Source organism: Pan paniscus, chromosome 9 (genome assembly GCF_029289425.2).
Source record: "Pan paniscus chromosome 9, NHGRI_mPanPan1-v2.0_pri, whole genome shotgun sequence".
Lineage (NCBI taxonomy): Eukaryota > Metazoa > Chordata > Mammalia > Primates > Hominidae > Pan > Pan paniscus.
Window position 1 is genome coordinate 121,138,023 of NC_073258.2, and position 14,177 is coordinate 121,152,199.

Below are 14,177 nucleotides of genomic sequence, written 5' to 3' on the forward strand. Positions count from 1 at the left end.
GATACGAATGAGAAATTTGAATTTTATCTTGTATTTAGAGGAATGTTACAATAAAACATATGACTTAGAAATATAACCTTATAAAAGAGTGAATTGTTGGCTGGGCGCCGTGGATCACGCCTGTAATCCCAACACTTTGGGAGGCCAAGGCAGGCCAGTCACAAGGTCAGGAGTTCAAAACCAGCCTGGCCAACATAGTGAAACCCCGTCTCTACTAAAAATACAAAAAAAAAATTAACTGGGTGTGGTGGCACACGCCTGTAATCTCAGCTACTGCAGAGTCTGAGGCAGGAGAACTGCTTGAACCAGGGAGGCGGAGGTTGCAGTGAGCCAAGATCGCGCCATTGCACTCCAGCATGGGTGACAGAGCAAGACTCCATCTCAGGGGTGAGTAAAAAAAAAAAGAGTGAATTGTTTAGTATAGAAATAGGCATTCCAATCAATTAAGACTGTTTGACATGTAATTGATACTTAGTATTTGAATACATGAAATCAGTGAATAAAGTGGGCTTTATCTTGCATGCAGAAGAGAGACACCATCAGAAACATATCTGTGGAAAATGATTTGGTGTAAAGAGGGAGATCTGTAAGAAAAGAAGACTGCTTGGCTTAATAGGAACTTTAACAAATGTGTGCTGAATGGATAATAGTTAGCATTTATTCAATACCTACTTTGTGCCAGAGGTTGTACCCAATGCTTTACAGATACTCTTTTTTAACACTCATAATAATCTTAAAAAAGCAGTATCACCATTTCATAGATGAAGAAACTGAGGCCAAATAAATAAATGAATATTGTGGAAATCTGAGTGAGAAATGATAAAGTCCAAGCTAGGCTATCTTCTGAACACATAACACACAGGTTTAATTTCTACAAGTGTCTGAGGCTAAAGATGTGTTGCTTTTAGCTTATGGATTTCCATGTTTGTTTCAATTTTAAGTATGGAGGACCCGGTCTGCTTTTGTTGTTGTTTTAACAGTACTTTGAGTCGCTGTTTTACATTTTATCTTTTGAATCAGTGCTTTTAACTTTTTTCATTGTCTTCTCATTTTTATAAAATAATTTCCTGGTGGTGTTTGTGAAAGTTCCCTGCTTTTGCTTACCTTGGAGAAGGCTTTAAAGAATGCCCTGATACCCAGTTCTCACAAGAGAAGCAACTTGGTAACAAATCATCATGTGAAATTCAGAGCATCTATCATTTTGATTTTCAGTTTGTGAGTGATATTTTTGAAAAATTATTTATTTTGGAAAAATTTTAAACATATTCAGAAGTAAAGACTAACATAATCCTCCTCATGTCCCTGAGAACCTAGTCTCAGCAGTTTTGTTTGTACCCCCTATTCCTCACATCCTCCAAACACCAGATTAAAGTAAATCCAAGGCATTCGTTTATTAATATGTCTCTCTCTAAGAGATAAGAAGTTTTTAAAATATAGCTATAATATTCTTATTAAATCCTAAGAATTAATATTTTCTCAATACACAATTTTATTACCTTGTTTTATAATGATCTTTTTACAGTTTATTTGATTCAGGATCCAGTCAAGGCTTTCATATTGCCATTGGTTAATAAGTCATTTTAAGTCTTTATAATTTATAATAGTTTCCTTCTTTTTTTTCCTTGGCCATTTGTTGTTGTCGTTGTTGTTAAAGAAATTGAGTCAGATGTTCAGTAAAACAATCCATTTTCTAATTATATTTTCATGGTGTCATATGACATGTTCCTTTATCTAAATTTTCTTAAAACTCCTAGTTAAATCTACAAGTCTTGATCACATTAGGTTTGATAGTTGTTATTTGGAATAATTCATAGATGATACTATGTACATCTCATTATATTACATCAGGATGTGAATGGCTGTCTTACTGTGGTTGTAAGCTTAAGGTGTTTAGGTGATATCAACATGATTTCCTTCATTATAACGTCCCCTATCAAGCTTTTTTTTTTTTTTTTTGAGATGGAGTCTCGCTCTGTTGCCCAGGCTGGAGTGCAGTGACGCAATCTCAGCTCACTGCAACCTCCGCCTCCCGGGTTCGTGCCATTCTTCTGCCTCAGCCTTCCGAGTAGCTGGGACTACAGGTGTCTGCTACCATGCCCGGCTAATTTTTTTTGTATTTTTAATAGAGACAGGGTTTCACCGTGTTAGCCAGGATGGTCTCGATTTCCTGACCTTGTGATCCACCCGCCTCGGCCTCCCAAAGTGCTGGGATTACAGGTGTGATCCACCACTCCCGGCCCCCAAGCTTTTGTGAAATGTTTTCACATGCCATTTATGATCAAAATGCCTAGATCCATTGTTTAATTCAGAGTTTCAAAAGGATATTATTATAATTTTGTCAGTATTTCTGTATTTATTACATGGAGTTATGTTACAAAAAATGATTTCCCTTACTAGCTAATAGGTTACCCTAAAATACAGCTTATACAGAAAATGTAGGGTAAATACTTCTCTTGATTCTTTTCAGAAGAGTCTTTTCAGGAGAGATGATACTTTTACAAACTCCAAAGGTGACAAGTGGGAAGGGTATATGTGTGTAATATTTTGAACTCATAGATTTCAGTATGAGTTACTCTTTTCTTTTGTTGGTGGGAGCCCCCTCAAATTTTCTCCTGTATTCTTTTGACATGCCCCTCCAATATCTTTGATAGCTTTCTTGCTTTTTGTGACAGAATTATTCTAATCTTTTATATATCTTGTCCAAGACCTGAAAGTCATTCATTTCTCCAAGGTGGGGCATACATTTGAAAGTGCTGTTTTCTCTTGGTAACAGAAATATCTTGTGATACCACCAAGATATCTTGCTATATGCATAGGTAAAATGTATCTTCCCTATTGGCACTCGTTAGGTCTCTGGTTCCTCATTTTCATTGCTCTAAAGAATGTCTCCCGTTGCTTTGGGGTGTTCCTCATCTCCACAAAGTGAGTTTCTGTGTCTCATATAGTTTATATTTTATACAGAAGTTCTCAGTATTTGTGGACAGCATCTGTGGATTCAGCAAACCATGGATCAAAATATTCAGGGATAGAAATGCATCTGTACTGAATATGCACAGACTTTTTTCCTAGTCATTATCCCCTGGACAATACAGTATAACAACTATTTATACAGCATTTATGCTGTATTAGGTATTATAAGTAACCTAGAGATTATTTAAAATATATAGAAGATTTGCATATGCAAATACTATACCATTTTATATCAGGGACTTGAGCATCCATTCCCCCACAAACACTAAAGAACAACTGTATTAGCTATTATACAATACCATATAAATGTATTAAAATCCACCTTTCACATGAAGCGAGTAACAGAATAGTAGAAGCTTAATTGTACTCATAAGTAGGGCAAAATGCTTTTAGCTTGGATAGAAAGGATAGTTTGAGAAGGTAAGGATTAAGGAAGATAAATAGAGTTTGATTTTGACATAATGAGTTTGAGGTATGCAGTATATCTAGTTATTTGGTAGAAAAGTAACCTCCAGGCCTGGAGATTAGGTAAAATTGTTTTGTTGATTCTGTATTGTTTATCAATATAAAATTGAAAAGGTGAGAGAATAAGTGACTTGCCAAAGTAAGGAAACAGTAGCAGAACCAAGCATTTTATGAAAGATATTTAGTAGTTGTAAATACAAATATGAAATTCAGAACAATTTTTTTTTCACACTTTTTTCCCTCATCTCCTTTTGGTGTGCCTATTGAAATGAACTGAAGATTTTGTTTTTTTCATTAGAGTCCCAAGAGTGGCCCAAAAGAGAGAATTTATCTAGAGGAAAACCCAGAGAAAAGTGAAACAATTCAGGACACTGTGAGTATGAAATCCATGCAATGATAGTGCTGTCTTTGGCTTTCCTTATACTTAAAGTATGGTATAGACACATCTGATGTTTGCATATTTTATTTTTTATTTTTTGGAAAAAAAATTAAAATTTATTAAAGAAACTTAATAAAGATTTGAATAAGTCAAGAGATATTCCATGGTTTGTAAGTATTCTTAGGTTCCTTAGTATTTGTCGTGGTGGTAACATAAAATGTACTAGTTTAACCATTTTTAAGTGTATAGTGGCATTAAGTATATTCACATTGTTGTGCGACCATCACTGCCAACCATCTTCTCCAACTGCAACTTGGTACCCCGTAAACACTAAGTCTACATTTCCCCCTTCGCCCTAGCCCCTGGCAGCCACCATTCTACTTTCTGTCTCTATGAATTTGACTACTTTAGATACTCATGCAAAAAGAATGATACAATGTTTATCCGTTCATGACTGGCTTCTCTCACTTAGCATATGTCTTCAGCTTTCATCCGTGTTGTAGCATGTGTCAGAATTCCTGTCCTTTTTGAGACCAAATAATATTCCATGACATGTATATACACCACATTTTGTTTATCTGTCCGTTTGTCAGTGGGTACTTAGATTGCTTCCACTTTTTGCTATTGTGAATATGCTGCCTTGCCTTCAGTTTTTGTGGGTGTTCATCAAGAAGAAGAATTGTTTGATCTTACATATTCTTAATTGCATGCTTTTAAGCACTCTGATTTTATCTTCTAATTACATTTATTTACAGTTTTGTAGTAAAAGATACAACAGCATTTTGTCATCTTTTTATTGTCAGCAACATAAGGACTATTGAAAAATCAGAGACATCAAATCAGTTATAAAATCAAAATTGTCTGACTACTGCTGTAAACTAATTTATGTTGTTTCACCTAATTTCTTTTTTTTAATTTTTTAATTTTTCCTTTTTTTAGAGAGGGAGTTTCGCCATGTTGGCCAGGCTGTTCTCAAACTCCTGACCTCAGGTGATCCACCCGCCTCAGCCTCCCAAAGTGCTGGGATTATAGGCATGAGCCACAGTGCCCGGCCAGTTTCACCTGATTTTTTTTTGGAATGTTAAAGCCTTGAGGTTAAAGAAAATAGTAAGAGTTGTTAAAAGGCAGAATTGTGTTTAGGAGACTCAATATGTAGTGTTGCAACACTAGGAGGAAAAACTACAGGTACATATTATTCACTCAGTTTAAAACTTGCGGATCTGTTTATACAACTTCAGCTATAGCCACTATAACTGCTGTGCAAATGACTCTCAAATCATAGGCCTACCCTTCTTTGCTGAACTCCATCCAGATCTTGCAATGTTAAACTGCTGTTAGATTTAAGCCAAACTCATTTTTTTCCTATTTCTTCCAAAATTTTTATTCCCCAATCCTATATGGTCTTTAATTTTAGTACTTATGGTCTTCAGACATCCTGTATGTATGTATGTATTTATGTATGCATGTATTTGTGTATGTATATATGTATGAATGAGACAGAGTCTTACTCTGTTGCCCAAGCTGCAGTACAGAGGTTAACTGTAACCTCAAACTCCTGGGCTCAAACTATGTACCCACTTTGGCCTCCCAAGTAGCTAAGACTATAGACACACGCCACCACGCCTGGCTAATTTATTTTGGTTTTTTTAGAGATGGGTCTTGTTGTTTTTCCCAGGCTGGTTTCAAACTCCTGGCCTCAAGTGATCCTCCCTCCTTGACCTCCCAAAGTGCTGCGATTACAGGCCTGAGCTACCGTGCCCAGCACTCATGTTTATTATTTTATATATTAATGCCTCTGTACTGCCGTTTTTGTGCTGAATCCAACTTTGTGAGTTGACAAATGGAGGAGCTACTGCATGGGAAACTATCTGACAATCTACAATTTATTCTTAGAATTTTGTTATCTTTGTTTCTATAGCAGTGTTTGTGAGGTTACTTGATGATTTTAGAGCATTATATCAGTGATTTTTCAATCAAGAGTGATTATGCCTCCGTGGACATTTGACAAATGTCTGGAAACGTTTTTGATGTCTAGGACTGGGGGGCTGCAACTGGCATCTGGTGGGTGCATAGAGGTCAGGGATGCTGCTAAATGTCTTAGAATGCACGGGCTAGCCCCTACAGCCAAGAACTCTCTGGCGCAAAATGTCAACAGTGCCACAGTTGAGAAACCCTGCATTATACATTTATGAAAATTAATTAAAAATGAAAAAATAGAGTTCGATGATAGCCTTCAATTATGTATCATTAATGGAAATCTTGGGTTAGTACTTCTCAGGTATATTAACCTCTCTGCTAACTTTGTCTTACCATTTCTGCTCTTATTTTTCCTTTCTCCTATTGTCTTCATTCACTTTTTCTTTAATTTTTTAATTGTAACCATTTATGTAAGCCAACTTTATTTTTTTCTGTAAGAAGTTTTAAGTATGTATGAATTAATAAAAGAATGTACAGAAGTGTACAGAAAGTGTTAAAGTCAGATAACCAAGTGTATAGTGAGCAAAGGATATTTACTGTTTCCAAGGGGAGTGGTTTTTCCCCCCCAAAAAAAACTCGTTATTGTGGTCTTTTTCTCTGCCAGAGTGGTACATGGCCTTGAAAATTTGTGAACCCCTACTTTGAAAATAAAGTACTTCAAAGGAAATAAACAAAAAGAAATCTCACCATTTAAGTGAACCATGTCTTTTTGATGGGTTGGCTTTATTCTTTTTCTAAATTTGACCACCAGGTAATTTTTCTGTTTCTTTTCCCTGAATGTTGCCAGGACACTCAATCACTTGTCGGAAGTCCCTCAACCCGTATAGCACCTCATATTATTGGAGCAGAAGATGATGATTTTGGTACTGAACATGAACAGGTGATGACTTTTTTCTTTCTAAAAAATAAATTGTTACTTTCTGCAATATCTGATTTGTTGCAAAAATGAGCACGTTCTGGAGATTAAGATAACATTTGTAAGGATTTGAAGCTAAATCTTAGAACCAATAGCTCCTTGGGTTAATTGCTTATTTTAGCTTTGACCAACAGAAATGACCTTGCTTTTAAAGCCAGTGAGAGATCATTAATTTATGTTTAAGTACTTCATTTTATTGGGGTTGAGTGTGTTTCTTAAAATAGTATTTTTTAAAAAAATTTCAAATCCCAGTTCATTGGTGCTATAAAGGAATATGATTAGCTAGATTCTTGTCCTTGTATCCTGTGATCTTGCTAAATTCACTTATTATTTCTTGGTGCTTTTAAAAATAAGTCTTTTGGAGTTTTCTACATAGATAAATATGTTGTCTATAGTTTTTATTTCCTTATTTTCAAGCTGTTTATCTTTTATTTCTTGTTCTTGCCTTTATTGCACTGGCTAGGACTTCCACTATGAGGTTGAATCAGAGTGACAAGACATGCTTGCCTTATTCCTGCTATTAGGGAGAAAACACTCAGTCTTTCATCATTAAGTATGATGTTAGCTATAAGTATTTTTTAGAGGCTCTTTATAAGGTTAAGGGTTATTAGGTTAAGGAATACTCCTGGTTTGCTGAGAGTTTTTATCATCACTGGATGTTGAATTTTGTTGAATGAGATTATTATGTGGTTTTTCTGATTGTCTATTAATATGGTAAGTTATGTTGATTGATATTAGAATATTAAACTAGTCTCGCATTCCTGGAATGAACCTCAGTTGGTCATGATATGTTATCCCTTTTATATATTGTCGGTTTCAATTTGCCATATTTTACTGAGGATTTTTTACATCTTTGTTGATGAAGGATATTGGTGTGTTGTTTTTCTTTTTGTAATACCTTTGTCTGGTTTGATAGTTGGGGGTAATGCTGGTCTTTAGAATGATTTGGGAATATGAAAATTGTGATGCTAGTTTACATTATTATTGTTTTCTGTGTTCAGTATATTTAGGGATTATACAAATATTCTAGGATTTGTCTTACTTAAAATCATACAACTTCATTTCCCACCATTTCTGCAATTAGCCCAGAAGAAAAGGATAAACAGCTATTTTATGATTGGGCAAAAAGCCTTCCACTGCATTTCTAGAAATGTTAGACTGTTTTTTACATACTGATTTGTATACATCCGAGCTACTTGATAATCGTCTCCTAAATTTCCGTTCTCCCAAAGTGGTCTTTCTTCTAACCTATCCCCAAGAGGTGGTTAATGTTCACAGAAAGAGGTTCCATAGCTTCTATTGCTAATAAATTTTAGTGAAGTTTTTTAAATCTTGAATTTTTTATAGGGAGATCAAAGTGAAATTTGGATAGCTATGTTCAATTGAGCCTACTTTGCATTTAGTATTTGTATGTTGGAGTTACTGATGCATAATCATTTCTTCCTCTAGATCAATGGACAGTGCAGCTGTTTCCAGAGCATTGAATTACTAAAATCTCGCCCGGCTCATTTGGCTGTTTTCTTACACCATGTAGTTTCACAATTTGACCCTGCGACTTTGGTAATATATTTTACAATCTAGCAGATTCAGAGTTCTTCTGTTGATTCATGTGCCATAGAACTTTTCCTAGCTATACAACGAGTGGGCAGACTTCTTTCAGTTTTCCATATAAAGACAGATACAAAAGATAATTAAAACATTATTTTTAAAGACTTGGTTATATAGTAATAACTACATTGTTTATGGTGACCTACCTGTTCCAGACATTCCTACTCAATGATGACCTAGCAAATTACATTTTTCATGGTTCCTCATTTTGTCTTTTTCATTCCTTTCTCCACTACAGCTCTGTTATCTCTATTCAGACCTGTATAAACATACCAATTCCAAAGAAACTCGTCGCATCTTCCTTGAGTTTCATCAGTTCTTTCTAGATCGATCAGCAGTAAGTTGCCAAGTTAATGTTGTAATCTTTGCCTTAGTACATGGAATTATTGTCCTCCTGCTTCCTATCTTCCCTCCCATGTTTTTGGATTTTACTGTGCTTTCTCACACCTGTATTATATTTCAATTATTGATTACTCTAGACTTTTTTTTTTATCATTTCTAAAGTAGTTTAGGCATATGAATTCTCACAGTAGGTTTTAGGGGATTATATATATATATATATATATATATATATACACACACACACACACACATATATATATATACACACACACACATATTTGTGTTTTTTGCATGTGCATAATCAGAGTGAGGAAATGAAAAAGGGAATACATATATATTAAGACCCAAGGAATAATACTTGAATAACTGAACTCTGGGTGGCCTCTTTGAAGTTTGGAGGCATAATTTTAACTAAAAAGTGGCAGAAAAGATTTCACTTACACTGAAATAAATGATGATAATGTTATATTTTGTCATTAAAAGTGTTAATAAGGTTTTTAAAGTAGTAAGTTTTATTATTAGTCTTGTTATGGGTAAATAGCACCTAGCCCTTAATGCATACTGGATAATCATGCCGCAGGTCCCTAGTCCTTTCACATTTGCAGTCCCCTTAGATGACTGCTTCATGCTTTTTCCCTCCTAAAACCTCCATCACTTCCTTTCCTAGTCCTTTCTCAGCTGATAACCTTGACCTTATTGTTTCTCTGAGAAATTTAAAGTATATAGAAGAGAACTTCTACCAGATGTATCATCTGCCCTCATTATACCATACCATGTACTCTACTCTTTCTCCTGACTGTCCGTCTTTTTTTTTTTTTTGAGACAGAGTCTTGCTCTGTTGCCCAGGCTGGAGTACAGTGGCACAATTGCACCTCACTGGAAGCTCTGCCTCCTGAGCTCAAGTGATCCTCCTGCCTCAGCCTCCCAAGTAGCTGGGACTACAGGTGTACACCATCATGCCTGGCTAATTTTTGTATTTTGTAGAGCTGGGGTTTCGCCATGTTGCCCAGGCTGGTCTTGAACTCCTAGGCTCAAGCAATCTGCCTGCTTCATCCTCTTAAAGTGCTGCGATTACAGGCATGAGCCACTGCACCTGGCCTTGATTGTCCATCTTTTATCCAAGGCCAGCTCTGCTCCAGTTTACAGTGTATTTCCTTATACCTACTCAAAGATCTTACTCTAACAATTATCCTCCCTTCTCCTGCACCATCGGTTTTATATTTTCTACAGATAATCATTCACATTAGTGTGCAAATGTTGTTATTTTCCCTTTCTAAAAACAAACACACATTTTGGCTCTACTTCTCCCTCCAACTCCTGCCCCGTTTTCTTTGTATGCCTTTACAAAATTGTCTGTACACTTTCACATTCAATTACCTACTCAGTGACTTTCCTAACCAACCTACTTAAAATCTCAACCCTTTCACTTTGTCACTTTTTCTATTATTTTTGTCCATAGAACTTTTATTTAGTTAGTTAGTTTGTTTACACAGTCAGTCTTCTGTGCCTGCAGCTTCCACGGATTCAACTAACCATGGTTGAAAATATTCAAGGAAAAAAACAAAAGCCAATACCACAATAAAAAATGAAACAATTTTTAAAAAATATAGTATAACAACTATTTGCATAGCGTTTACATTGTATTAGGTATTATAATTAATCTAGAGATTTAAAGTATACAGCAAGATGTGCATAAGTTATATGCAAATACAGTGCCATTTTGTACAACGGACTTGAGAGTTCGCTGGTTTTAGTATCCATGGGGGTTCCTAGAACCGGTACCACATGTGGATATCAAGGGATGACTATATTTCTACTCTCCTACCCTGAATATAAGTTTTATTAGGCCAGATATTTTTGTTCCATTTGTTCGCTGCTGTGTCCCTAACACTGAACAGTTCCTGGGACATAGCGGGGTCACTTAAGTATGTGTTAAGTGAATTAGTGTTCTGATCCTACTCCCATTGTTTAAAATATTGTGTTATTTTTATTAAAATAATTTACTTTCCTAAAAAAATGACAATATATTGAAGCATGTTTGAATTTTGCATTTCTTAAGAGGGCACCAAGCTAAGTCAAAACTTTACATTTTGCTACACATGATCTATATATCAATATTAAAGTATAAGAAGAATCCTTACACTTTGATTAATTTGCTAATTATACTTTTATGCTACAGCTCACATTTATTTCATATAAACACCATCATACACAAATGAGCTTTTATTACTTTTTTGCACTTGAGCTAGAAATGCTTTTAAGAAAGTTGATTTGAGCTACTGCCTGTCAAAGAGAAAGTTTTAAAATCCATTTTACTTTTCTTCAAATGAATATAAAGAGATCTTACAATTTTTAGCAGTGACTTATTTTCAAATTTAAAACTTCGGATCTTATAGGATGTGTTTAAATTCTGAAATTGTATGACTTAAATAGGTATACAATACAAAATAAGCAGGAAGAGGTTAAGATATTTTCTCTTAATGCAAAATAATAAAGTATTCCCCTCCATTAGTTTGGGGGTGGGGGAAAACAACAGACTGGTAATTATTATGCAAATATTATGGGGAAAATCCTAGCTAGGAATAAGTAAATTCTAAGATAGTCACCTTATTTGATTCAGTAGCCAGAACTGTAGATGGTTGCTGGAGATTTAAAACTCCAAAAACTCAACATTGACATTCAATATTTTCTCACTGGGAGTGTGACATTGTGAGGGCTCTTAAACTTTACATAGGAAAACGATTAGGAATATTATTGGTCTTCAGAATGAGCATCTCAAATATAGGAAAGAAAAATCATGGCTATATGTGAGTACATTTTTCATATGATAATATACACATAATTTAGGTTTTACCTATATTGATCTAAATGACATATAACTGATTATATTGACCAATGATTCTAGGAAGCCAAAGCCAAAGCCAGTATATTCATTAAGTGTGTCACAGAAGCATTCAGTCATCTAGCTAAACGACTGTAGACTTTTCCTTTATAGCATGATCCTCGGGAAAAGGGCTCATTTTCAAGTTTAAACGATAGAATGTTCTGGAGTTGTGAAATGTGAATGAATAAATGAGCTTGTACTTGATTGTGCTTGTAGAGTGGGTATCCAAGTTGTATCCCCTTACTTTACAGAAGTACTTATGTACATCTTCAAATATCTTTAGCGTTGTTACACCTTTTGTTTGCATTTCATTTTAGCACCTGAAAGTTTCTGTTCCTGATGAAATGTCTGCAGATCTAGGTAAGCTTGGAGCACTAACATCCTGGAGAATTACATCTTAATAGATATGTAGCTCAGCTCATCTGTTCAGGTTTTATCTGTCACATGGTGACTAGTTGATCACCTGAATCACAACAGAAAGACAGTCTATAATACATTTAAAGAGTAAATGAGGCCGGGCCTAGTGGCTCACGCCTGTAATCCCAGCAGTTTGGAAGGCCAAGGTGGGTGGATTACCTGAGGTCAAGAGTTCGAGACCAGCCTTGCCAACATGGTGGAACCCTGTTTCTACTGAAAATACAAAAATGAGCTGGCATGATGGTGCATGCCTGTAATCCCAGCTACTTAGGAGGCTGAGGCAGGAGAATTGCTTGAACACAGGAGGCGGAGGTTGCAGTGAGCCGAGATTATGCCATTAACACTCCAGCCTGGGTGACAAGAGCAAAACTCTGTCTCAAAAAAAATAATAATATGGCTGGGCGCAGTGGCTCACGCCTGTAGTAATCCCAGCACTTTGGGAGGCCGAGGCGGGTGGATCACGAGGTCAGGAGATCGACCATCCTGGCTAACACAGTGAAACCTTGTCTCTACTAAAAAACAAAAAATTAGCTGGGCGTGGTGGCGGGCGCCTGTTGTCTCAGCTACTCAGGAGGCTGAGGCAGGAGAATGGCATGAACCCAGGAGGTGGAGCTTGCAGTGAGCTGAGATCGCGCCACTGCACTCCAGCCTGGGCAACAGAGCAAGACTCCATCTCAAATAATAATAATAATAATAATAATAATAATAATAATAATAATAATAAAAGAGTAAATGAAATCAGAATTCTGGGATGAAATATACAAACTGCCCTGAAGAACTTCCCTCTGGCATATTCTAAGTTAATTTGTACGAAGTAGCATTGCTATGTTGCCAATTGTATGTTGCCCAGAACATACCTTTAGATAACATAATTCCTTTCATTTATGAAGAAAAGAGAAGACCTGAGCTCATTCCTGAGGATCTGCATCGCCACTATATCCAAACTATGCAAGAAAGAGTCCATCCAGAAGTTCAAAGGCACTTAGAAGATTTTCGGTAAGCTTAGTGGTAGATAGAATTTCATATGATTATTCTAAATTAATTTTTTTAGTTAAGAAAAAGTTGCTCATTAAATACTTAGCTTAGCACTAGATAAACCGTATGGTCTTATTGTTATTAAAACATAATGAACATCTGGAGCCAAAGGGTTAGAGTGGAACTGAGAGTCCAGACTCTCCATTCCAGGCACTTGCAGGATCTGAGCTCAGTGCTGTGTCTATGCTAAGTGTGTTCCTTTAAGATATTGTATGTGTTCTTGGAGTCATTGCTTCTAGAATTTTTTCCTCTGGTATCCTAGATGACATGGACCCATAAGTGGAAAAGTGACATTTTTCCTGTTCCTAGAAACCATAGCTGTGAAGACTGTGATGAAGCGTCCCCACAATGAGGTAGTTTTTCTTTAGGCTACCTCAGGAAACTTCTCTATTCCCTTTAGGCAGAAACGTAGTATGGGACTGACCTTGGCTGAAAGCGAGCTGACTAAACTTGATGCAGAGCGAGACAAGGACCGATTGACTTTGGAGAAGGAGCGGACATGTGCAGAACAGATTGTTGCCAAAATTGAAGAAGTATTGTAAGTAATAGAAGTATATGTGGAAATGCCCTCTCTGCTGAGATACTAGTTATGCTTGAAGTACCCTTTGGGTAGGTTTAGAAAAACTGTCAGATTGTGTATGTGGAGCCGTTTATTTTGTCATAGTACTTGAGAAACTGGATTTTTTTTTTCTTTTTTCTGATACTTTTAGATAAATTTCTTGTGTTCCTTTTTCTGGGTGGTGGTAAATGGGTAACTCTAAAACTTCTAATCAGTGATCAAAAACAGGTTGATTACTTTCATTATTTTCAATTTATAGGCCTTGGAAATATTTCTTGCCATGAAGCATATACAGTTGGTGACATGAGGGTGAAACAGATAAGGTTCTTTAGGGGATCAGGGTTCTTTTGGTATTTTATTCTAGGGTGTGGCCCAAAGCATTTGGCTCTGTTCTGTTATTTCAGGTATCTGAGTTAATAACAATTTTTAAGGCCAGGCATGGTGGCGCACTCCTGTAATCCCAGCACTTTGGGAGGCCGAGCGGGCGGATTACGTAAGGCCAAGAGTTCGAGACCAAGCTGGCCAACATGGTGAAACCCCATCTCTACTAAAAACCCCAAAATTAGCCAGGCATGGTGGCACTCCTGTAATCCCAGCTACTCAGGAGGCTGAGGCACGAGAATCA

At 36.2% G+C, this 14,177-nt stretch overlaps 1 protein-coding gene across 7 annotated transcripts in view; it reads left to right on the forward strand.

Moving 5' to 3' along the window:
• Nucleotides 1-14,177, forward strand: part of ARHGEF12 (Rho guanine nucleotide exchange factor 12) — a 152,743-nt gene that overhangs the window by 97,291 nt on the left and 41,275 nt on the right. For all 7 annotated transcript variants that reach the window (XM_003819979.7, XM_055094994.2, XM_003819978.7 and 4 more), the window contains 7 exons: nucleotides 3,734-3,808; nucleotides 6,579-6,671; nucleotides 8,157-8,267; nucleotides 8,554-8,652; nucleotides 11,859-11,901; nucleotides 12,849-12,954; nucleotides 13,394-13,531. In XM_003819979.7, the coding sequence (XP_003820027.1) occupies nucleotides 3,734-3,808; nucleotides 6,579-6,671; nucleotides 8,157-8,267; nucleotides 8,554-8,652; nucleotides 11,859-11,901; nucleotides 12,849-12,954; nucleotides 13,394-13,531 (665 nt within the window). The remainder of the gene's footprint in view (nucleotides 1-3,733; nucleotides 3,809-6,578; nucleotides 6,672-8,156; nucleotides 8,268-8,553; nucleotides 8,653-11,858; nucleotides 11,902-12,848; nucleotides 12,955-13,393; nucleotides 13,532-14,177) is intronic.